Source organism: Lichenostomus cassidix, chromosome 21 (assembly GCF_008360975.1).
Source record: "Lichenostomus cassidix isolate B80296 chromosome 21, HeHo_3.0, whole genome shotgun sequence".
In the NCBI taxonomy this organism is placed as follows: Eukaryota; Metazoa; Chordata; class Aves; order Passeriformes; family Meliphagidae; genus Lichenostomus; species Lichenostomus cassidix.
Genome location: NC_139501.1, coordinates 4,140,382 through 4,165,796, shown reverse-complemented (window position 1 = coordinate 4,165,796; position 25,415 = coordinate 4,140,382). Strand labels below are relative to the sequence as shown.

At 43.3% G+C, this 25,415-nt stretch overlaps 1 protein-coding gene across 9 annotated transcripts in view; it reads right to left on the bottom strand.

Moving 5' to 3' along the window:
• Window positions 1-25,415, bottom strand: part of SLC45A1 (solute carrier family 45 member 1) — a 53,873-nt gene that overhangs the window by 8,259 nt on the left and 20,199 nt on the right. For 4 of the 9 annotated variants that reach the window (XM_085080131.1, XM_085080132.1, XM_085080139.1 and 1 more), the window contains 10 exons: window positions 21,802-21,889; window positions 18,659-18,766; window positions 18,239-18,300; window positions 14,811-14,925; window positions 13,818-13,949; window positions 6,281-6,357; window positions 4,137-4,549; window positions 3,048-3,140; window positions 2,372-2,596; window positions 606-1,345 (listed from right to left, as the gene is read on the bottom strand). In XM_085080131.1, coding sequence (XP_084936257.1) covers window positions 606-1,345; window positions 2,372-2,596; window positions 3,048-3,140; window positions 4,137-4,539 — 1,461 coding nt within the window. In that variant the 5' untranslated portion in view covers window positions 4,540-4,549; window positions 6,281-6,357; window positions 13,818-13,949; ... (2 more) ...; window positions 18,659-18,766; window positions 21,802-21,889. The other 5 variants (XM_085080133.1, XM_085080134.1, XM_085080137.1 and 2 more) reach the window with 4 other exon arrangements.

Genomic DNA, 25,415 nt, shown 5'->3' with positions numbered 1-25,415 from the left:
CAAACCAAACCAAAAAATAACAGAGGGCAGTTTACCTCATCCCAGATCATAAAAAAATGGGCCAGCATGCAGAGGTCTCAGACATTCCAAGTTATCACCAACAGTGGGAGGTGAGGTCAGAGTCTTATCCCTCAGTAAGGGAAAGCTCACCTCCCTGATGGAGCCAGATGTAATGACTGCCATAAGGAGAAGCTCATGGGAGAATCCTATCCCTGGCCCTATTTTGCAGGTCTTTCTGTGGAAAGGGAAGATACAGGCTCAATAAAAATGTGACCTTTTCTGCTTTCATGTGGTAGCTCCCTTGGTAGTGAAGCAGGACTAAAAATACTGACCTAACTCTCACACCTGGCCCAGTTAAGAGTGGGACATTCCCATTCCTGCCACCTTAACAAAGGCAGCTGACAGATTGTTAGTCATAATTCACATTCTACCCACTACTTTACTGATAGAGTCATAGCAGGTGTGCTCTTCCCAGAATGACTTTTATGAGGAAGCTGTCACAAGAGTCTTTAATGAATAACTTGTGCACCACATGTTTAAAACTATATGAAGAGATTAATTATGCTCATGTTTACATGGTCATACCATTGATTTCCTCCTCTTACCTGCTGGCTGAAGGTTACATTTCTTCTTCTATTATTCTCTGGGCAGTGTCCTGTTACAGCATCTGGAATGGCCAAGGTCTGAGGTCTTTTCAAGATCCCTGATGACCGTGGCTTTATTGCATCCAGTGAGCCCACTCTCAGCACATCACTGTCAGGCCCTGATGTTAAGCTGCTCTCCCCATGCTCCAGAATTCCATTTGCTCCATGGTAACAGGCATCAGGCACCCGAGGAAGGCTGACACTGACAGGATGCCTGGACAAACTAGTGGGAAGTGCCAGGTAACTATTGTGCCCACCTGTAAAACAGTCTATAAGCACACTGTCAATATTCGAAGTCCCAAAGGATGATGCAAACTCATTAATTCCCGTCAAAGAATTGTCTCTGCTGATAAAACTCCCGTATTTTGGCGTGAGTGGGCTCATGGGGGAAACAGGACTTGTAAAACTTGAGTGTAAGTGAGCTGAGTTATGAGAAGCAGAGTTTTCATTTACACTGTCCTCAAAGAAGAAAGGTGGAGAAGGAGGGAGAGGAAGACTTGGACTTTTCATCACCTTTTTCTTCCTGTTAGAGGACTTTAAGGGTCTCTCTGGAATGCTAACTAGAGTCAGCACGGTAGCAATAGTCAGTACAACTGAGGTGAAGACATAGATGACACGAAGTTGCCCTCCTACAGCTTTTCCAAAACTGGTTTTATCCCAGTGTATTCCTCCAACAACATAACCAAAGCCACCTCCAAGACCTGGTGGAAAAACAGAGCTAAGATTATCTTCCCTAGTCATTCTGACAAGTCAGCAGCAGCACAGCATCACTTGTCTAATGAATCATGAGTAGAATCTGACATTTCTGTTTCACCATTTGACACCTTTTCACTTGAAATGCACTAATAAACACAGCTGTGCCACACGAACAGTCTGGATGTACCAACACGGTACAGAAAGAGGGAGAAAGTGCTGTGAAAGTGATGATACAAATAATTAAAAATTACAACTTTTCTTTGCCAAGAACAAAACACCTTACCTTTAGCTATTTCAGTCCGTAAACAGAAGTGTCCACCAGCCTTGTGACAAGGCTCTGCAATCATTCAGCTAAGACTGTTTTCCTGAAAGTGAAAATCCATTTTCCTCATATGAGGAACGCAGGTCTAACTGCATCCAAGACAGATCCAATCACTTCAGAAGTGTAGCAAGCTCATTACTCAGGATTGTGTTGACAGTGCATGAAACTGCCATGAGTTACTATTGAAGAGTATGGGATTTTTGAGAGCACCTCTCTCTCTCTCTCCATTCACATGGTGAAAGCCTATAACACTCTCCTTTCTTACTTACAAACACATTCAAAAGGGTGGAATAGTCTCCCAGAACAAGGCAGTACAGCAACTGAAGATGGCAGCAGTGAGGAACTACAGCACCCAGAATGCACTTTCACCTCCAACAGGGCAACTAAAAGATACACATTCCACACCTGTAGGAAGCCAAACCTCCTCCCTCAAAAGGGATAATTTTGTTTCCATTGGTGTTACAAAATACAGGAGGGACCTTCAGACAAACAACCCAGGACTGTACCTTGTTTGATCTGTGGTAGTTACAAAAGCCTTTTGCAAGAAGTAGATTTTTCTTTTTTTATCACAATTAATTAGTGATACCTCTCTCAGTATTTGGTCATTATGCTAATTCAGGAAAAGACCAGTGATTTACACCTTGCTTTCTCACAGCAGGGCTTGTTTACTTCGGGCTCACATCTCCCAGGCAGCACCAAGAAAACATACCTGCCAACAAAGCGTGGATGTTGAGGCCCCTGTCTTGGTCCACTGGGCTGCACACATCCATCATGTAGGCATGACTGGGATTGTCTGCTGAATCTGCACTGAAGTCCATGAGGACAACACCACAGACTGTAAGGATGATCCCCCATTTGTGGTTATTCTCAGTGTCAGACAAGGCACTCCCTATATCTTTGCCATTCAGCATAAGTGAGAGCCCAAGCAATGCTCCTGGGAACAAAACCAAATCAAAATCAGTCACTGTCTGTATGCAAAAGAAACCTGCAGAGCTTCACACTCCAAAAGCATTATTCTACCTGCACAGACTTGCAGCAAGCACTATTGCTCTTGTTTAGATCAGTGCAGCCAAGGAAATGAGCATGGCTTATAGGATACACATAATCCTTTTCTACTATTCAAGCTTAACAAATGTCTAGAGTTTGCTTTGGCCAAAAACATCCACATTATTGACCCTCCAAACATCATCCCTTCAGACTCTGGGAAGCTTTTATGAGTGATCTCCATTTGCCAAAGCATCAACTCAGCGTCACTCACCACCTTCCTCAGACCCACCTTACCCAACACCTCAGGACCATTTTGGTCAGCCTAGTGCCACAGGGGATGTCACAGAAGAGAGGTGCACCTTTTTAAGTGTTATGCCCATCATTTCTAAAAGACACACCTATTGCTAAAACCAGAATGAAAGGTCTTCTCCTCCCAAATCTCGATGTGCATCTGTCACTCCAGGCTCCCAGCAAAGGCTGTAGCAAAAACCCTAGAAAAAAGGAATCATCAATGAACAGGATTTTTCTACAAGCCTGTCTCACAGAGGAGTTAAAATAGGAGTGCCTTAAAAGGCAGTTAAAGGCAGGACACCACAGTGTAGTGACAGCCCCAGTCAGCACTGGTCACCCAGGGGCACACACAGCACACTGCCTGGCATTGCCCAGGACAGGGACTGAAAAACACAACGTGCTGCTGCTCACTGCAGGGCATCTCACTCTGCATAAGTAACAAAGAGTGAAGAGTCAGAGAACAAGCTACACGTTCTTAAATATTACTTACAAGCTATTCCATTTATCCCATATTAAATGAGAGATCCCCTGAAGGATTAGCTTGGAAGACAGCAGGAAGCAAATATGCAAGTAGGAAAGGTGCCTGAATTAATCTGTGCCAGCCTGTTAGGAGGAGCTTATCTCTTCTTCTGAAGCACATGTTGTGAGTACAAGAACAGGCAGAACCAAATTTTCCAAGTGGTATCCATAGTAATGGATACACTCCCAGCCCTGCCTCCATGCTAAGGCAAGTAATCCAATGCCCATAACAGCAGTGGTCAATGGTCTTTCATCACTGGAACACCTCATTTATTTCAGAAGGCTAATCAGGAGAAAGCAATCCCACTCTGCCTTTCTTCACACAGCCTTGAAAACTGTCTCAAGTATGCTTTTTTCCATAGGGACATAAATGGATACACCAATACTCTTATGCCAACTTTTAAATACAGAACAGAATAACCAAAGCTTACCCTCACACAAGTTTTAAGAGGTTGAGAAGCTATTAAAAGAACAGATCTTTTGAGCACATTGATCTTATTTCAAGCAAGACACACCAAGAATTACCCTCCTATTTGATTGTCTAAAATTACAGCTAGTGCTTCTTAACCTCAAGAGAATATACTCATGAACAGCTGAGGTACTGCAAAACAAAAAATTTAAAAAAAAACATCATGGAATAAAATAAAGAGGGAAGAAATAGCATTGAACAAAATTACCTAATATAGGGCTGATGAACCACACCATTCCATACAGTTGGTCTGGAAGCCCCATCTGGAGTAGCACAGGGGTAACATAGGCTGTTTCCATGGCATAGCTGAATTCAAGCCCAAAAAGGATGCACCCATTGAACAGGAGTTCCAAGAATGACCTCTGAGGCTGGAGATCCCCAAAGTCAATCCGATCAATAGGACAGGGAGTATTTGGCGGCGGTGGCGGCGAAGGGCGGATGTGTTTCCTCCTTTTTGGATGTCTCTTGAAGTTGTTGGCCCGATGACTTATGTGCCGTGTGGCCAGTCCAGAATAGCCTGGAACTGGTGACCTCCAGACTTCCTGAGAAGCCACACCTGACAGGAGTGCAGCATCGCTGACAGGGCTTGGTGCAGATGGTGGAATCATCATGGGTAGGAGTCTGGAAGACAAATAGCTCAGAACAAAATAGTTGAGCAAAAAAACTTTGCTTAGTTTCTTTTACTGAAGTTCAAGTAATTTCTCAACATTTCACATTATGGAGTGTGGCCTTTGTGTTAGTTACAAACTCTTTCCATCTCTCAGCTCAAGGCATTTGTGTTTTATGGATACATCCGCATCTTTGCACAAATGAGACACCAGAGATACTGTCCAGGTTACCTAGGTATTGACTACCATCACGGGGGATTAGGAAAGAAATATTTAAAACAATTAACAGTCACACATGTCACACTTCCCAGAAGTTCCCAATGGGTCAACAAAGGGTTTACAATTATGTAGAATTCATTTGAATTAAATTCACTCAAGCTAAAAAAATAAATCACAATCTCAGTCTAAGTTTATAATAACACAAAGCTGGGGCTTGGCAGCAGATTCCAGACCCCTGCTGCAACATGAAATCACTTTGATAAAAATCTTTTTGCTACTGATCCTACCATTCCTGCTGCACATGCTGAGGCCAAGGCATAATGTAAAACCTTTTTCTCAATGACCAAGTTCAGTTTTATTCCTATTTCTGTTCCTGAATTCAGCAGAGATACTGCAAGGACAAGGTCTGATCCTTAGGAACTGAATAATGAGAAGAAGATACAAACCCCACAAGCCACCCCCAGAACTGCTACTCCTCTTTCAGTGCTTAATGGTACTCAAGTGCTGAATAGGCTCCTTGGATCTCATCAGAAACACTCCTGGTAGCCAAAGCATGCAGTGTGGTGGGTAAAACAGCCAAATGGGTTCCAAAATAGCAAATCCTATAGATGCCAAGAGATCTGCTGCATAAACAAACCACATGTGATTTCTTGCCTCTTTTTGCCAGAAACGGGAACAGCTCACGAGTGAAGGCTGACCTTTTCTTTATGCCTCCTTGCCCACGGACCAAAGGCTGCTGCTGCACAAGAATGGCTCCACACTACCCCATCTCCTTTCAGAAAACCCTCACAGCTGCACACTAGTGAGTAAAACAAGTCTCTTCTTTGTTTACAGCTCCCCTGGGGAGAAAACCTCCCAGCTCTTCTATTCTTTGGCTGTACAGAACTCCCCTAAATCTCATGTTTTCTGCTTCTTCCTCTGGCACATTTCACACACTGATCTTTCTTCCTGTAGCCCTTAGTGTACACAAAGCCACAATTTATTGCATATGGCCAACTATTACCAAAAGCAGAACTCCATAAGCCCATGTTTACCATCACAGTGACCCAACAGTTGTTAAGCATACACAGACCAACCCCCAGCTACATGCAAGGATCCAGAGACACTGCACAACACAAAACTGACTGCCAAGCACCTCACAGAAGACTGCAGTTAGGGTAACTTGAGCACATGTGGGGTGTGAGGAGGATAAGGAAGGATGAGAGTGAGCAGACATCTAATGAAATATTGCTAACATTGTATCAAGGGCTTCCTCAAGACTGCTTCTCTTCAGACCCAGATGCACATCATGTAAGAGAGAACAGGTAATTCATAATTCCCTTGACAACCCTCACCTCACATGCACCAACAGCAAGCTGCATCTTGCTGGGAAAGCTCATTAGCCACAAAGTCCCCTACATGGACCAGCCGAAAGAGAAGCGTATGGAGACTTCATGAAGATGTCTGCACCAGTGTTCCCCTTGACATTGTTTCTGCAAATTACTGAAAACTTATGACCTGTGTCCCTCACAAGCAGAGTACTTACTTTGCAGAGTACCTCTATCAGCCTCCAGGACAAAGTAATTTCCTCACAATGAGAATTTGCTAAAAATTAGGAGATACCTGAAAGAAGACATAATGAAAACCCAGTTAGATTCATGACAGTTGCTCTAACAACCCTTTCACAGAGCCATGACAATGAAGCTGAGATAGTACACTCCTTCACTACTATTATACCTTGCCACTTGCACCCAGGGTGTTATCTCCTTATCTTCATCTATTAGATCCATTTCATACTAGACCCTCCTTTATATTCCTGGTCTGCACTATTGCAAAGAGATAGGATTCCAAGTCATTAAGTGGCAACGTTTCAGTGACAGAAGGAAAGAAGCCCTATGCGTGGCTCAAAAATACACACGGTGATCTGCAATTACTTGGAATGAAAAGCTATTATTGACAGCACGTCACTGGTCCAGCAGAAAATCAGTGTAAAACTATAAGCTGAGCCTATACTCCTCATCAGCATATATTCCTCATCATTCCTCAACTTACAGGTTGTTCACAGGAAGACATCTCAAACTTGCCTTCAGATCAATCTACCTGGTGATCACAACAGCGGCAAAGCAGGAAATCTCTCCTTTAGCGTGGCTGTTAGCTTCGCTATCAATAGTTATTTGGGATTTTTGGCACTGGACGTTTGTTATACCAACAAACACACAGTTAGCTGCCCATCACAGTGTGGAAGGCGATGCTGCTCTGCCGGCTGCTGTCCGCACAAACGGGTGTGCACAGGCACTGGGCTCGGCAGGCAGGGTCGCCAGCCCTCACCGCTCCTCCCGGGCAGCGCTACGCAGCAAATAACTCTTTTCTGGCAGCATCTGGTTCCGATTTTTCTGCGTCCGGTACCGAGGGCTCCAAAAACCCCACAGTCACCGGGCGAAGGCCGGCCCTGACCCTGGTGCTACCCCGGCTGCCGCCTGCCCATCCATTGTGCCGGCCGGGCAGGAGCCGCCCCGGGGCGGGGCCGCCGGCTCCTCACGGCTCCTCACGGCTCCTCAGGGCTCCTCACGGCCCCGTTCCTGGCCGAGCCGCCCGCTCGCAGCGACCCCCGCGCTCCCGGCCCGCCCCGCCCCGCCCGGCGGCCTCACCTGCCCGGCCCGGCCCGGCCCGGCCCGCACTGCGCCTGCCGTGACGCCAGCCCTGCCCGCTGACGCGGCTCCGCCCCCGCCCCGCCATTCGCCGCCGGCAGCGCCGCGGCCGCCCCCGCGCGAGCGGCATTGCCCTCACGCACCGCCCGCCCGGAGAGCCCCGCAGAGCCCCGGAGAGCCCCGGAGAGCCCCGGAGAGCCCCGGGGTCGGCAGAGCCTGGCGGAGCAGTCGCCCCCTCCTCACACCGACACCCACCGCCCCACGGCCTCGATCAGCATCGCTCCCGCCCCACACAGCTGCAGCTGCCGGGCCCTCCTTCCCAAATTGGCACGGATCGTGATAGTGAGATTTCTAGCGGGTACAGAGATATATTTTGATAGTCTCGCAGAGCAGATGCCGTAGAACATGCTGCACTTATCTATTTAACGGTCTTCCCCTTCCTAGGGTACAGAAATTGGGTGGTTTTATTTTATAGTGCCGTATTTTGGATTTGGGTTTCAAATTTCCTCATGGTTTACAAACAAAGATGTAATTACGTAGTGCAGTCTGCTCTATTTTTAAGAAGCTTCAAATTCAGAGCCTTAATCATTAAGCATCCTTAATTTTATCTGCAGAGGTTACCATAACCTCTGAAGAATCCCTAGTATATATTAGTATTTAGGTCTGGTAGAGTTTTTTGTAGCAGGAAGATGGTACATAAATCACTAGCCACAGTAGGATTAAAAGGGATTGTGCCATTTGTCTGTAGAAAACGAGCTCTAATTCATGCGATAGAGGGTGCAATCACATTTGGAAAAGACACCAAAGAGCACTGTCTGAGGCAAGCAGGGTTCAGCTAGGGGACAAGCTCATATAAAGCCCTACAAGAAATTGTGAGAAACTGGGATAATCTTGCAGTACACAAGGACAAGCACAAGAGATTGCTGCACACTCCTATCACCACAGATTTCCTGCCACCTGATCTGTGGTGTTCAACTTTTTACATCAGGTTGGGCATTATATTGGTCAAGGATTCTTCATCAGTGTTTATGTAATTAAACAGCAGTGTAAGGGACCTGTGTACAACACTGAGGGTTATTCACTCAGAGCACAATATTCACACTATGGCTGTCACATCCCCACAATTTTAACTACCTGCTTTGATAAAGACCCAGGCTCAGCCATCCCTTCAGAGACCACAACTGAGAACAGCCTCAGTCCAACCACCACCCATGTGCTAGAGAGCTCTGCAAACACTGGCAAGATGAAAACAGCACTGGAGTCCCTTTTGCTGTCATTGAGGATGACTTTTTGTTCCATCTGGACATGAAGAGTGGGTTATATCATCATTAATGCTGGCAGGCAGTCATGACCATTTTATAAAATTATTTTTCCTCATAAATATATTTGAGACATTAAACTCATGTATGTTCCACAGTCAATTAAATAAAATTGTCTGCTCCAAACTTACACAGATTAACTTTTACACCATTTAGCACAGTTTGTCCACTTGGGGACAGTGGGAGAAGTAACTCTAGTCCTTCCCAGGGTAACAACAAAGGAGAGAACAAAAGCAATTCCTGCTGTGCATTCATTTATTAGCATCCTTTGGGCTTTAGACAAAACAGAAACCACAAATCTCCTCTCTTCTGTGAGCTTGCACATAAATTGCTGTTGAAATGTAAAGTTACTCATTTACTTTGTACTAGTTTAACCCAACAATGTTCAAAAGAGCAGGTTTTGGTGGTGAATACCTACTGCTGTGAATCTGCACTGTTCCCTCCTAACTTCTCTGGGTGCAAGATGGTTTGCATTCACTGAACACTTTTGTTAAGTCTTTCCACAAAGCAGTTTCTGACAGCATATTCATCTCTGCTCATTTAGAGCTTGATGTTAGGCTCGCTGTTTCATTTGCCAGCAGGCCTCATTATTTGCTTCACTTAGATCAGACCATTCCCCCGTTTCTTGGAAACCTCTCTTGCTATCCCCATAATCCTTTCCTCTGAAGCAGACATTAGCTCCAGTCGAGTGCAATTCTGTGCAAGACACCAACAGAGAGTATGTTGTTCTCCCTTGTGAAGAACGGGGTTTCAGTTCTGTGATGCTGGGTGTGCCTTTTTCTCATTTTGTCTTAAAATTAAAACATATTTCAATTCAGTTCAGTGGATCCATGATGTCATTCAGTGATCCATCTGGAACTGGCAGCTTCTTTTCCAAACGTGACTTGATGTTTTGAGGGGGAGAAATACAAAGTCTGTAGCAACCATGGAAGTTGTTTGGTGCTTGGGGGCTGCTGCTTCAGAACACCCAAAGGCCACATAAAAGCTGAAGCAAAGATTAATCTATGCTCAATGACCCAAGGAGGAAGAGGCCTGATGAGTTACCAAGTTTTTCTGTTTGCAGAGGGAGCTGTGCAACACTCTGCAAGCTCTGCTCCACTTCCTACAGAACAGCAGGCAGCCTGCTCCCCTACAAGCAAAGTTGTCAGGGAAAGACTGTGCTGGTAGAGATCACACCAACCCTCTTCCTTCAGGAGGACCAGGAATGTGCACATTCTGCACTGCTGTGTTTCTGAGGGAGACTGTGGGCACGGCTGCAGAGAGCTCCTCAGAGCAAACCACGCAGGCTTGTGAGAGCAGTACAGCTCAGATGCCTTGACACGAAAGGGCTGCCTTGCTAAGAAAACATCAGAAACTGTATTCCCTTCTGAAGACACAAGGAGGGGGAAAGGCTCTCAAATTAAGTAACTTTTCTTTTTTCTTTTCTAATTTAGCAGAATTCACTTCATTTAATGTGGGAGGAAAGCTACTTAGTGTGGAGGACTTCCATTTTCCTCCTCTTGAGCTCCACAACAAAGGAGGTGGGGTGACAGACAGAGCAGTAGGTGAGGAAAATCCAGAGCATCATAGGTAACAGAAGAATAATTGCTAAGCCTACCTCCAGTCAATTTGCACTATTTCCAAGTTAGTGATGCTGTCATGTACTGGGCAGCTTTCATTTCCATAGCACAGAAAAGACTAAAGCTTCCCTGGGCTCAGAATTAAACAGTGCATATTTCTTGCTCCTTAGGAGGAATATGTGGTCTAGCTTAATCTGCCCGTTTTAACCACCCCAACCTGGCAATAATACAGAAAAAGCTAAATACCCTTTTTTTCCTACTGCACATTGAAGTGACAAGTTAATTATTGTCCATGCACTAAAGTCTTTCAAAAGGAAAAACAAAGCAGCCTTTGCCTGGTTTTGGGAGAATGAGGTTCAAGTTTGCAGGGTCGAGGGCAGGGGGTTGTGATGAGGTTGGAGTGGCCCTTCTTATGAGCTCATTATTAATCAGAAAGGTTCAATTAAAGAAATGTCCTAGTTTTGGTCAGGGCCTTTATGTTATTCAGTACCACCTAAGGTCATTGCCAGGGATGGGGAAAAGCCTTCTCTGGCTTCCAAGAAGAAGGGCATTCCTTCTGGTGGGAGAAAGGCTGGCAGGCAAAGTTTTGTGTGAGTTTTCAGGAGGGATTAGAGGAAAATAACCATTCATCTTATGTGACATTTTACAACAGCTTCTTTGTTACTATATCTGAGACCAGAGTGTCCTGGTCTGTAGCATCTTCCTATTCTACTTAGGCAGTCACTGTATTTTAGCAAAAGCACACTGAATAAGCTACAGCCAGGAGCCCTTACAGTGGAGATCCAAAGATCTCAGCTCATGTCTACAGAACAAGGTGTCAGCTATTTCCATGCACACAAAACCAGCCCACTGATTTTTCACAGTATTTTGGTATGGGGAGAGGGAGGGAAGGTCAGCCTTGGTCAGGCAGTTGAACTAGGTGATAGTTGGATGTCCCTTCAAACTCAGCTATTTTGTTTTGTTCCCCAAGACTTTCTTCTTGAGAACTAGACAGGAGCATGATTACTTAAGAAGCTAGCAATAAAGCCCTGTACACTTGCTCCTAAGCATCAAGCCCACCTCTTTTAAAAAGTCTATTTCCAAGCAAAGTCAATACTCCAAATTTTCCTGTAATCCCTCAGAACGCTTGATGCAACTCTTTCTTTTATGCAGTAAATTCCTCATTCTGTCCAGTGCAGTTAACAAAAACTCATATTATTGGTCAACTTCCTTGGTGCTATCATTCTTTTGCACTAGAATAATTTAGAACAGATCAACCCTAGACTATTTGTAAGATCAACTCTAGACCATCTGTAAGTTTGCAAATCAGGGACCAAGACATTTCTTCAATGGCAAGTTTGTAAGAGTCTTACACTGACTTAAAATTAGTTCAGCTAATGAAAAGAATTGCTAAAGTTAGAATAATGGAATATGTTGAGCTGGAATCAACTCACAATGATCATCAGGTCTAACTCCCTGTTCATCACAGGACCACATAAAACTAAACCTTATGACGATATTTCTTGAACCCTGGCAGGCTTCAAGCTGTGATGACTTTCCTGGGGAGATTGTTCTGGAAACCAACCATCCTCTCAGTCAAGAACCTTCTCCAAATGTCCAGTGTGAACTTCTCCTGGCTCAGCTTCATTGCACGACCTCATGTCCTATTGCTGGTTGTCACTGGTGTTACATAGACAAATACAAGTGTTCATCATACAGGCTGTTCTCTAAATCTTAACTATACCTGCTCCTTCCACAGTTCACTTTTCCAGATCATTTCTCAAGCCAATCCCAATTTGCTTTCCTCCCTTGAACTCTCCCTACACATCTTTTCCAGGTAGATGAGAACTTTTGCTCCATTTTTAAGTTGAAACCAAACTCTGCTTTCCTCAACATTTATGCTGCCAGGTGAAGAAGAAAATTGGTATTTCTCTGAACACCCAGTCATGCCAATAAGGTCTGTGGTCTATAGTATTGAACAGAGTGCAAATACAAAGTAGGACAGAAAAAAAGAAGCAAGTTCAAACAAGGTGAGGTGCATTTCAATTATATGTTCTTAATGCTTATATGGTAAGATGAGCTTACCACGTAAATTACACCGCCCCAGCATCCCTCACCTGCCAACTGAGTAGGCGTAAAGACGTTGGTGGGCAGCTAATACAATGTAAGAACATAAAGAAACCTTGTATGTGCCAGTCTGAACACCACCTCCATATCTGGCCTTCAGCATATTGTCATATGACTTTAATAGTCCAGATAAATCAGTTCCTGAACCGAACTCCTACACGGGCTATATTAATGGATGCAATTAAGCATTTTAAAAAGCACTTGAATTTTCACTTAGAAAAAGGAAAAACACAGCCAAAAAAACCCATACCTAAAACACCACCAGAAATAAGAACCAGCATTTTGCTGCTTAATGAAAAGCAATGCTAACAGCATTGATCCATTTGCATTAAAACTGAGGTGTCAACTCATTGAGAAAATAAATACAACATAGCGAATTAGTATGGAAGATATGAACATAAGTCTTTAATATTCAGGAGAATTTCATTAATGCCACACTTCACCTAAACCATTCAAATATTGTGCAGTGAAAGCCTAATAGTTTTTCTTCCAGTGGTTTGTACTTGATTTGACTCCTGTTTCAGCTCAGACATGCTATTTCCACAACAGCAGTGCATACACATTCTCTCCTTTGCTGCCCGGAGTTTTCTGTAGACTGCTCAACAAACACTTCTGTTTGCTTCTACAGAACAAACTATTGCTACCCTCAGAATAAAATCAGGACGTTTATCCAGGTCCTGCCCTCACCAGCCACCCCTTCAATGGCTGGTCTCTCACCGACATTCACCTCACTGTGAAAACCCAACACCGTTAAAAGAATTAGTCACTAGAGGGCACTTAAAGAATCCAGAAGACTGGGAATGTGCTTGGGATCAGAAGGCCACAACAGTTTAGAGTCCAGATGATGAGATTTGCATTTACTTACTAAGCAAACTCCTGTGACCAATATTTTAAGATACAAAACCAGGGAAATAATTGTATTTCAGAATATAATCTTTATCACCTTTTGTTTTTCCATCAACTGAATGCAAGAGGGCTGAGGAAAAACTCTCCTCTGAGGCAACACACAGACTAGGCTACATTGGCCATGCCCTTCTGGACATATGTTGAGCAAAAGTGTTAATTGCAGACATGCAAGGTATGAACATGTAATATATTGGCTGTCGCTGCTGAGTGCAGCTTCAGGGAAAGAGGTGCAGGAACACAAACCAGTGGGGCAAACTCACTGAAATACTGCATTTTATTTCACTGCAGAGCCTCAAATTGACTATGCATTTCACAAGAGACAAGGATGTGATTGTGCCCCAAAGGCCCTGCATATTTTATTCTGGATGTGACAAACCACTGAAAGGTGACAAGTGCTGTGACAGGAAAGCAGGAGCAAGAATCCTGGATGGTGGAACTTGCAGTCATCCAGAACAGGCACAGGCTGTATAAATTTGAGCTCTAAACTTAATTCTAATTTAAAGACAGAGGATAAATAAAGACCATGCTTATCCCTCCTGTGTTACCTGAACAGCTCAATTCTTTGTTTCTTTTATTAATTATAAGCTGCAGCTTTCAGCCAGTACATCCTATCTTTAATAAGATTAAAATTTTCTTGGCTACTAGGAGTCTTATTTCTGTACATTTCTGATCTTCCGCTGAATAAAGAAAGGAGAATTCATGATCAGTGAGTTCTGCAAAACCTCAAATCATTGCTTTTGTGAAGGCCAAGTGCAGGGCAGCACTAGGAAGGGTTGGGCCACTGCTGTACCAAGGGCTGACAGGCAGAGGTGGTGAGGTGAGCACAGGTCACAGCACCTGGCCATGGGCAAGGGTGGTGAATGGTGACCCTGACAGGTTTGACACACACTAGCAAAGCACTGCTGCACTGGGCTGTGCTCTCTAGCAGGGGCTTGGGCTGGCTCAGTGCCCAGACAGAGATGGGGCACTGAGAGCTCACAAAAGAGAAGCAGAATGGCACTGAGTGGCACTTGGTGGACACTGCAGGAAGAACAAAGGTGTGCCTGCCTCTTGCTAAGTATTCATTAAAACGTTGATTTATATATTGGCTCTGTACCTTGTCTAAATTGACTTTGGAAGCCTATGGGAAACACTGCCCCACATCCCTGTGTTTGCCACAGGGGAAATGAGAAACCACTGGGTCCCTGGGGCTAATTACTTTCTTCAAAACCCAGCATTGCTCTGTTTCTGACTCAGCGCAGCATTCAATTTTCTGCTGAGATTGTATCTATATCGCATTACAGGATGAGTTGCAATAGCACTTGATGTTAATTGCAGTGCACAGACTGCTCCCTTCTCTATACCAGTTATCAAGAAAAACCAGAAAGTCCACTTCTGCTGGTTTTAATTTAGCCTCTTCCATCCATACAGAGTGCCTGTCAGACAGGAGAGGCAGGGGCTGTCACCCTCTTTCTGCCTGAAAATATCTAACAACAAGGTAGAGACTAGCTGGATGTCTACATGTAGATGTCTGCATTCCATCCCAAACAATCAGATACTTTATGGAGACAGAGATGTTGGGATGCATGACAGCCACTTGGTGTAAACAGATACAGACAGGTATCACAATATTCCTGGATTGCCCCAGCCAGTGTTCCTTGCCTCTTGCATCCACTGAAAGCAGAGAAAAGGACAGAGATGAAGTAACAAAAAAAGGAGATCCCCAGGCTGCTCTCAAAGTTTGTCAGTGTCCTTCAGGGCCTATGCCTGCCTAAAACACCAAAGCAACCCTCAAATGCACCAGAATACAAACCACAGAACCAAGCAGGGGCATTCTGGCTGGACAAGTGTATACGGCTCAGCAAATTCTCCTGTGGGAACTAAATTTGAGAACATTTGCTGGGTGATGAGTACAATTTACCTTTTCCTGGAGCATAGTGAAAGAGGTGAGGGGGTTTAGCATCCTATCATTATTTTGTTTCCCTCCTAAATGTCCACCTCTGACAGTGGCATTCCAGCACTCACCACATATCCTATAAATGTTTGTTTCTGACAAGTCATTTGCTAGCCTGTCATTTGCCAGCCTGTCATTTCCCACTCCCCTTCTGCCAGTAGCACCCAGGATTTCTGTCATTTTCATGTGTTAACCAGCATTGGTAGCTGCCACTTCTTTGGCATCATATGTACACAGAAGTATGATAGGGACCTGTATAATGTACCACACTTTCAGTGCCCATTGAGTGAATAGCGTTAGATGAAAATTGATGAATTAGTCTACTGTAAAGCTGTGCCTCTGGGACCAGCTTTGGGGGCTTTGGATATTTTTGAGTGAGATCCTTCAAGCCCAGCCTCCTGCTAAAACAGGAGGGCAGCCATAGTAGATCAGGTAGCAGTGCTGTGTCCAACAGTGGTTTCTTCTGCTCACAAGTCTTCTGTTTACTTCTGCTGGTGTAAATAATCTATTCACCTTGGCATGAAATTTGTAGAGTGTTTTCAGATAAGTCAAAGTGCTCTAAGTATCTCCTCTCTTGTGATTTCTTACCCTTTAGTTAAAGACCCTTTCCCTGTTTGCCAGCCCATTCCTTTCTACTCTTTCCCCATCAGCAGTAACAAAATTGCTCTGACAAGAGTCCAACTTGCAACATGAGGTTTCCAACCTGGAGTTGCTCTGGGATTTGCCCTCATTCCCTTAGGACACAGGAGGTAAAAAAAAAAAAAAATGAAAAAATAGGAGAGGAACAGGACATTCTGTCAAATAAACATTTGCTAATGCTCTTGAGCAAGAGAAATAGAACAGGTAGCAAACAGATTAACTATCTGCTACAGTAAATAAACAGTACCAAAGGTGCCCTGTACACTCTTTGGTTGGTATTTCTGCATTGAGCCTGATATTCTGATATATTAATTAATGTCTCCAACAAGAGCCATGACCTTTGTATATAAAATTGGAGGTCAGACCTCAAAATGATCTTCTTAATCTCCTGCCTGGTATAATAAAAACAAGCTTGCTGTTAGTTTGACTCCCGTTCCTTTTTCTTCTCCCATGAAGAGTAAGTGATTTCTGCATGTACACAGTTACTCAGTTTATCAGTGAAATTATCATCTCTTTGGGCTTAGGACTAGCAGAGCTTGCTGAGAATCATGGGTTTGAATCCACATGAAAGTTTAATGCCACTTCTAGGTCAGTTTTATATTTAAGATTGAACACAATAAATGAGCAATTGGTTCCTCTCTCCTGAGACTGAGCTACACAAAAGGAGAGAGCTCAGTCAGCCCTGGTTCTCTTCAATGGACTATCCACAATCACAATGTCTCCTCAGAAACCCCAACTGCCACCCTCTTCTGTGGTCAGTTGACAGAAGTCATGGATGTCATGTCCACTAAACCGTAAGTCAGAACAGCTTCTTCCCTCTTTGTTTTGCACAGAGTGCATCTGGGTAGCAACACACATTACATAATAGTAAGTCAGAAACTGAAAGGAGCCAGATTGCTAAACCCTTCTATGCGGATGAGATTTTTTATTTCCATCACCTGATAATTTAATTGCTCAATTAACTCCGCCTGAATGCCTTGGCTGTGGAAGAGGAATGTTCCCTTGCAGGTCATGGTAAACCAGACTGGAGGTAAGTAAGCAATGCAAAGGTAAATGATTCCTCTATGGCAAACCAAGTGCATCAGCCAATTGTATTCTCTCCTGCTCTGCTCCTTGCTCCTCATGTTTTTAGGGCACCAGACAAGTAAAAATCCATAAAACTCTGGTCAAAAGCCAGTATAATAGAAGGCCTCCCCTACATGGTTTAATCCCAAAACTTTCTCAGCCAGTTCAAACTTGGACATTTCTTTCTGCATTTCAAAAATTCCATAATAAGCCTAATTTAGGTAGCAGGGTAATCTCCACCTTGAGGAGGACTTTGAAACATCTGCTGCATCATTATACTCCTGCCTTCCTCTAGCCAAGCAGTAAGTGGAAAGGATGCCACTAAAGTGGCACTTATTGACCATCCCAGGGCACAGTGGGACTGACTGAAGGCCTGTGTATGTAATTCTTGTGCATCAACAGAAATACCACAGAGGGCCTCAGTTCCAATGAACATGAATGAACAGCCTGTAACCATTATTGCAGCAGGATACACTTAATCATGCCTTCTTTCATAAATACAGCATAAATACACAAGTTCATAAACCTGTCTCTGCTGTTCATGTCAAAACCTGAGTGCCCCTGTGCAGTTAATGAAATCATGTTAGATTATTTATTTATATTATTTCCCATTTATAAGTTAGTGGGCAAAAAAATCTATTAAAAATAATTTTTAATTGCTTAGGGATATAGGAGAGTCTGTATCATTGGAAACTTTTAAGATTGCCTGCCAGGATGCTTGAGAGCATGTTAATGTTATTAGATCCTGCCTTGGGCCAAGGAGATAACACAGAGGAACTCTGTGACCTTGCAAGATCTTTTCTAGCTATGCCTGGAACCATTCAATGAAAATGGCCTGGAAAAGCAGCAAACTAAAACCTGGTAAAAGAAACATTTCTGCTCTGTGTTCTCTGGAAGAAAAAGAAAAAGCCAAAAGAGGCTGGCAAAGTCTACATCTAACAAAGTAATGGGAGAAAAGAGTTTACAATTGAAATCAGTGAGTACTAAAGGGAAAAACATCCTCTGCTACATGATCCCTACTTAAGGTCTTCTCATGAACACCATCATTAAATCCCTACCCATATTATAATTTTAAACAGCTCCTTCAACCTCCATTTGTGAACTTCCCCCTGGTAGTGCTCCTTTCCATCCCCATGAGAGCTCACATTAAGTCATCCCATAATGAGCCTTTCCTAAATTCCTCCCTGAAGCCACCTCTAAAACATGGAGAGGTGAAACAGAATTTACTTGGCAGATTACTGACCCCCTTTTGCTCGTATTTAGGATGCAGTGTCTCCTGAGTTCTTGGTCATTAGAAATCATCAGCCTGTTGATTCTACAAGTACTTACCATGCTAGAAAATCCTGTTTCTGCCTCATGCCATGCAAAGCCTGACTGGATGTAACTTTGACCTGAAAAACAAGAAACTAAGTAGGTTTGTAGCCAAACCTCGAGCTGCTGAGTGTATCTGTGTCAGGAAAAGGTGCATCTCCAGCAATGACAAATTATATTTAGAATATGTCTTTTCTTAGACAGATCCTATAAATCAGGACAGTGATTTATGAGAGGTGAATTTAATTAGAAAACATTTGTCCCAAATGTCATAATGACAATCTTGGAAATTCAAGAGTAATGAAAGTCAGAAAGGAGCTAAAAATAGCAGCAACTATATGTAACCAGCTTGGGAAACAGATAACAGAAGTAAGGGGTGGTGAGGAACCAGAAAATAAACCCAAACCAAAACAATCCCCTACCAAAACAATCCCCTACCTTTCAGCAGACAATCAGAAGTGTACATTAGTATGAAAACAAACGCATCAATTCATGAAAACATCTTTAATAATCAGACTGTCCATCATGACATTCGCAGGGTAAAATCTGTCAACAGTAATACAGAAAAGGTAAGTATTTCTCATAGTTATTTCTTTTTAGGAATGCAAGGTGATGCATATAATATCATATTGTATCATATCATATCTCATATCACAGCTTAAAGCAAACTCAGAGTGATGTTTAAATAGTACCAAAGGTGGGATATTAATGAATCAGCACCCTGGAGCCCTATGAGATATCTGAACATCTCATTGCCAACGTTCATTCTCTGCAAGTCATTGAAAAATAAGCTTCACAGGTCAGAGAGAAAAACTAATCTTTAGAAGCAGAAACAGGACAATCCAGGACTAAGAGGTCTCTCAAGTATTTGGAGACAATAGCCCAGAAATAGCTAAAATAATTATAAGTCTGCAGCATGGAAAACTTTATTAAAAAAGAGGAATAGGTTTAAATGTCATGAAGAAATTGAGAGGGTTTGCAAGGAGAGACAAGGAGACAAAAAAAAGTCCATTATAGCCTCTAACTAGAACTTCTCTGCTAGTAAACAAAACATTGTGACATCAATGGGGAAAGAACTCCAAGTAAAAGCAATTTTAATTTCAAAATGTTTGGATTAAGGAAATGCAATTGTAGCTTAATCTACTTGGGATGCCATCAGAAAACTGCCTTTCAGATGATAAATTTGCCTTTTTACTCCACCTAACTTACGGAAAAATCTGCAGAACATTTCAGTATGAAGATAGAACATTCTGGAAGAACCTGATGATTGTTACTTTACATATGAAAAGTGTTTCTATTCCATTCTTTGAGATTTTATCATGCAAATCATGCAGAAATGGGTGACTGAACATTCCAAAAGACTTAACGTAACTTTTACTCTGTTTGCTTAAGCAAATACTCTGATACCTGTCACCAGTTCAAATTTAATCTTGTCCCAAGGCTAGAAAACAGGTCACAGTAAGTTATGTTTGCCTTTTTGTTGTGAAACTTCAATGCATTTTCATACCAAGGACACATAAAATCATTTCTAGACCAGCTGATTTCACTGGTACCTCTTGATTGCTACAGGATTCTAAAATATTTGCCTTTTTTTGAAGAACGCAAGCACTGAAGATAATTTGGTCCTTTAATTGTTACATTACCTAGGGACAATTTCTCTAAATGAGCCTGAAAGAAGTGCCAAGTTTTAATTTCACTATTCCATGCAAACCTGAACCAGAGCTTCACAGAAAGCCCCACAGTTCTGGTGTCTGAGATCTAAAAGCACTGTCGGTTTCATTTTGCATTGGAAGCTCATCAGCTTTCAAGCACATTTCCACGTTTATAAAGCAGTTGAGCAGACCCAACACAAATGATCAGGCAGAAAGCCACAGAAAACCAGAGCACTACCAATTACCTGCATTTGAATACTGTTTCTCAGAGAGACAATCACAGAATCATGGGATCAATTAGGTTGGAAAAGACCTCTGAGATCAAGTCCAACCTATGACCCAAGACCACCTTGTCACCCAGGCCATGGTACTGAGTGCCACATCCAGGCTTTCCTTAAACACTTCCAGGGATGGTGACTCCATCACCTCCCTGGGCAGCCCCTTACAATGCCTGATCACTCTTTCTGGGGAAAACTTCTTCCTAACGTCAGGCCTAAACCTCCCCTGGTGCAGCTTAAGGCTGTGTCCTCTTGTCCTGTCACTGTTGCCCAGGAGAAGAGACAAACCCCACCTGGCTGCACCCTCCTGTCAGGGGGTTATAAGAGTGATGAGGTCTCCCCTGAGCCTCCTCTTCTCCAGGACAAACAACCCCAGCTCCCTCAGCTGCTCCTCACAGCACTTGTGTTCCAGACCCCTCACCAGCCTAGTTTCCCTTCTCTGGACACTCCCCAGCCCCTCAATGTCCTTCCTAAACTGCATGGCTCAGCACTGGACACAGCACTCGAGGTGCAGCCTCAGCAGTGCCGAGTACAGGGGACATCCCTAGTCCTGCTGGCCACGCTATTCCTGACCCGAGAGGCTGCTGAAATGCAGACAGGCGCTCTTGGAGCTTTCACTGCAGCCTGCAGCGGCCACCCGCTGCCCTGCTGCCGGCTCAGGGTGACTCAGGCAGGAGCAGCGCTGCCAGCCCTGCCCGCCCGGTTCTGCAGCTTTGTGACTCAAACTCGCACCCCCTTCTCCCGCCGGGCACCTCGGGGCATCCCCCCGCAGCCCTGCGACGTGCTGCTCCACAGAGCTCTCCTTGCTTTCAAAGCAATCTCCTGCCCAGGGCGCCTCGGGAAAATCTCCCTTTAACAACGAAGAATGAGTTAACAAAGCGCAGCGAGGAAGAGAGGAACAATATCTTGCGCTTCGGATCCGGAAGAGCGGAGTGCATCTGCTGACTAACAGTGGCGATGGGGTGGGAAGGCAGCTGGCATCTCTGCGAGGGAGGAGACAGTTCCTGAGTGATGCTCTGGGCAGTACAGGAAAAGCTGTCATCTTCAACAGCAGCGCCTTGCCTGTCAGGGATCTAACACCCACTGCTTCCACAGCTCCTTTCCCTCCTGGCTAAAATGCATGTTTAATATGATGAGCTTGGAACTCTGAAGAGGAATTAAACTGCAGCTAGATCTCTCCATTTGGCTAAAAGCGTTAAATGCCAATGGGAAAAGTCATAGTATTTGTGCAACCCTGAGAAGGAAGACCCCAAATACATAAGTCCATTTGTAATAAAGTAACCTTGTGTGAAAAGTGAATCAAAATGGGCCTGATGTGCCCTTTCCTGACTTTCACACACTGTCTAGAGAGCAGAAAGTGGTTTTTGTAAAAGACCACCAGGATTTACAAACATTCACAGGCTCACTGGCACCTCAGCTCCCTGCTAGCAGAGGAAAGTAGAAGTGCAGGCTCCCAGGAAAATGCATGAATGTGGACAGGATGGGACACAGCCACTCCAACACTGATTGAATTTCCTGAAGAAACTTTCAGAGAGTGAAGGATTTCCTCTTGGAGGGAGGGAGGGAGGAAGGGCACAGAGCTATCTGTTTCTATGTCTTATAAACAGGTTCCCTTTGTTCTTCAGGAAAATACAGCAAGCAAAATACTTACATGGTGAAGATTCATTAATCTCTGCAGGTTTTCTGGGGTCAAAGGCATGCAAATGCCCAGGAGCAGAACCTCCCAACGCTATCAACAGCTGCAAAAAATATTAATTTTATTTCAATTATCTTCTGTAAAGGCAGACATGACCAGCCAAGACTACTCCATCTTATCTACCTGCTTATAATCAAAATTTTTTGTCAGCTGCTATTCAAGTGTTCCACAAGCCTTCAAACACCATACACCCTTCACCTCATGCCTCAATTACATGCATCCTCACCACAAAACAGAGTGACTCAAAGTCTGCCCACACAGATCGTGGCCTAGACAGCTGCTGATCAGGATGTGGAGGATTCAGCCACATCCTGAAAATGGAAGAGGCCACAAAGTAGGACAGACAGGATGGCACTGACAGGCGTGTGAGTCAGAACACAAGGGAGAAATGAAGATACTGTTGACAGCATGATGAGCCTGGAGGCAACAGGGAGCCTAATTTCTAGACACATACAGAATGGTGAATCAAGATAAAACCCCTCTGCTGCAGATGCTGTAACACTCTCTCAGGACATGTTCCTGAGCACAGAGTTTCACTGGGATGTATTTACACCACTGTCAGGACCAGTGTGAACAGCACTTTAAGACCACCATGCAGGAGAGAAGGCTTCAGAGAATCTTTTGTGATTTCTAGTTATGATAGAACAGACTGGACCTTTGTCTCTCTGTTAAGTTTTTGAGTCAACTCCATGGGTCACCAGCCAGAAAACCCAACATGAAATGCAGTCTGGTGTTTTGTTAATAATATACTCTGTGTTTGTTCATGTTCTTTAATCACATGGTTTTTGCTCTGTGGAACATCCTGTCTCTCTGGCCTAAGCCAGTTCAGAAGTAAAGATGCTTTGGACTGAATCCAGACAACACATACATTTTTGTCTTGCTCTGGAAACCCCATGTCAATTTAAAACCATTCAGTAGAGTTTGAATTACTGTATTTTCCTGAAGAATAAAAGGAACATATTTATAAGACAGAGAAACAGATAGCCCTGTGCCCTCCCCATCCAAGAGGAAACCCTTCACTCTCCAAAAGCAGGAAAAATCTCAAGGGTGAAGGATAACATACCCATAAATTTATTAAAACTAACTGCTCATAACAAGTTACTCATCAATTGCTAGTGCTATGTTTCTTACATATCAGCAAATGTGGTCACTGCTTATTTTTCTGTATTTTCATACTAAGGTGACAGCATTAATATTTCATACTGAAGTGCTGGGTTTCTCTGGTTTTGTGCAGAAGGTTTTGGGGTTTGGGGCATGTTGAATTAATCTCTAAAACTCATACTGTGTTTCTACTTCCGACTGTTAGTTAAACCACCAAATATGGCTCCAAATCACCACCACTGTTGTGAGCAGAATATATTATAAGTAAACTTACCACTAAACTGCTAACACCACAGATCCCTGGATAACTGACAGAACCTCTGGGTTCTACCACTGCTGCCTCCTGAACTCTGCACAAACTGGACAATATGCACAATAGCCACTGGAGAATAGTCCAAGTGCAGCAAATCCTCTTTCAAGTCCCATCTGACTAATGCTTTCACAAGCTGGATAACAGGTTTTTATTCAGCCACGTTGATTTCTACCATGTCAGAGTTTACAGAGCACCTCAGTGCTTCTCCTTCTGCCCTATTTGTGTAATATCCAATGGATAAACTACTGAAACTGTGTCAGCACACTCGGGGGGATCCACAGAAGACACAAACAAACCAACCAACACAACCAAAAAAAGTCCCTCAGGATTTCCAGATCCCAAAAATATCAATAAACTGTGCAACTCAAAAGTTATTCCAACACGGAGTTATGTTTTATAATAAGAACCAGCAAATAAGTGTATTGTACAAATGCCATTTCAAACCAAATGCATATATGATTTGTAACAAACAAATACTGTAACATAAAGGAACCAGGACTGACCATCAGGAATTTGCAATAAAACATTTCACATGGACATTTTAGTCTGAAGAGACTTATTCTGAAACTAAGCAGATAAATTAACCAATAATTAGCAAAATCACTGCAAAACAATTTTTCCATTCCAAGAATGTTTAGCCATGTTCCCCATACAGTGTTTGATTCCTGTCTTACAGGCAATATTCAAGTTAGTCTTCCCTGTGGAACAGGTAAAAGTGTGCCCTTACTATTAACTCTCATGTTGGATATTAGCCAGAAAATGGCATAGCTACTTATTGCTAGAGATCCACTATTAAATGGGATTTGTGGTTTAACCTTTCATCGTAAAATAGATTACATCTGTGCCTTTGTAAAAGTATGAGCATATAATCCTAATAAGAGACTACTTGTCCTACACAAAAATAATCAAATATTTGATTACTGGCTTTCTGAGCAACAATTTTTGTTGCTGACACTCAAATATCTTACTTTGTCATTAACCTTATTTTCCCAGGAAATGCTCTTAACAGAGGAATTAAATAGAACTATTACACCTTAATTGCTAATTATTAGGCAAATATTAGGACATATAGAAATGTTAAACAGGTGGTCTGAGAACTCAGGACTTTTTATCCAAAGAAACACTATTCACTGAGGAAAAAAAATTACTTCACACAACCTGAGTTCTCATTTCTAGTAAAAATCTTCTGTTAGCAAGACAAAACTGAAACTAACATCCCCCTCCTTTCCCTCTTGGCATCCTACACTTTCACTACATGAAAATTCAGGTAGCATTGACATGTACGTACAGCTTTGGAGAGTGAAAGACCAGTAGAAAGCCCACTCCCAAAAACTCAGTGTTTCCCTAATTAACAGTTATGGACCTGGCAGTCTTTATCTGGATTAAAGTCCTTGTTATATGCAGTGTGATAGACTGTGTGACTGCAGTTGTGAAAACTTCATGGCAGTAAAACCAACTGAAGAAATAACAGCACAATACTCTTGTCCATAAGGCATTTTTTAGGCTTGCATAAAACCTCCTGTAGCGTGATTAAATTGCTATTCTTTTTTACAACTGCGGGAGACAGAACAAAGAAATGGCTTTGTTGAGAGTTCCACAAAAAGCAGAGCAGAGCTCCTCGGGGCAGCACAGAGCAGCTGTTTCTGGCAAGAAGCTGGATATACATACAGATGGCTGAATTGCTGAAGACTGGGGAAAAGGCAGCAGTAAAAAATTAGCCTGAAATATCTGGGTTTGTATATCTACCTTCTGTCCTCTCCAGGAGAAGAGGTGCAGGAGGGGACAGTGCCTCTCTTATTTCCTTTCCTCTACACAGCTCTGCCACCCAAACCCCCTTCTCCTGTAGCAACTCTGTAAAAAGTTCTTGTACAGCCAAGACCTTTATCTGCCTCTTGTCCTGCCTCAATGTTTGGAGATTCCAAAAGGTTTCTGCACCTTCACTTGAAAAGCTACACACACGTCAAACTTCTACAGGGCTGACATTTTTAAGTAACAAAACTTGTCAGGCAGGTGGATCTTGAAAAAGAAAATCATTAGAATTTAAATCTGGAGAAGACTAATGGGATCCTGTGCTGTGATCTGACACCACAGACACCTGAAGTTTTACACAGTCACTTCCGAAGGCAAAGAGCAAGTGTGAGCTGGAAAAAAATCC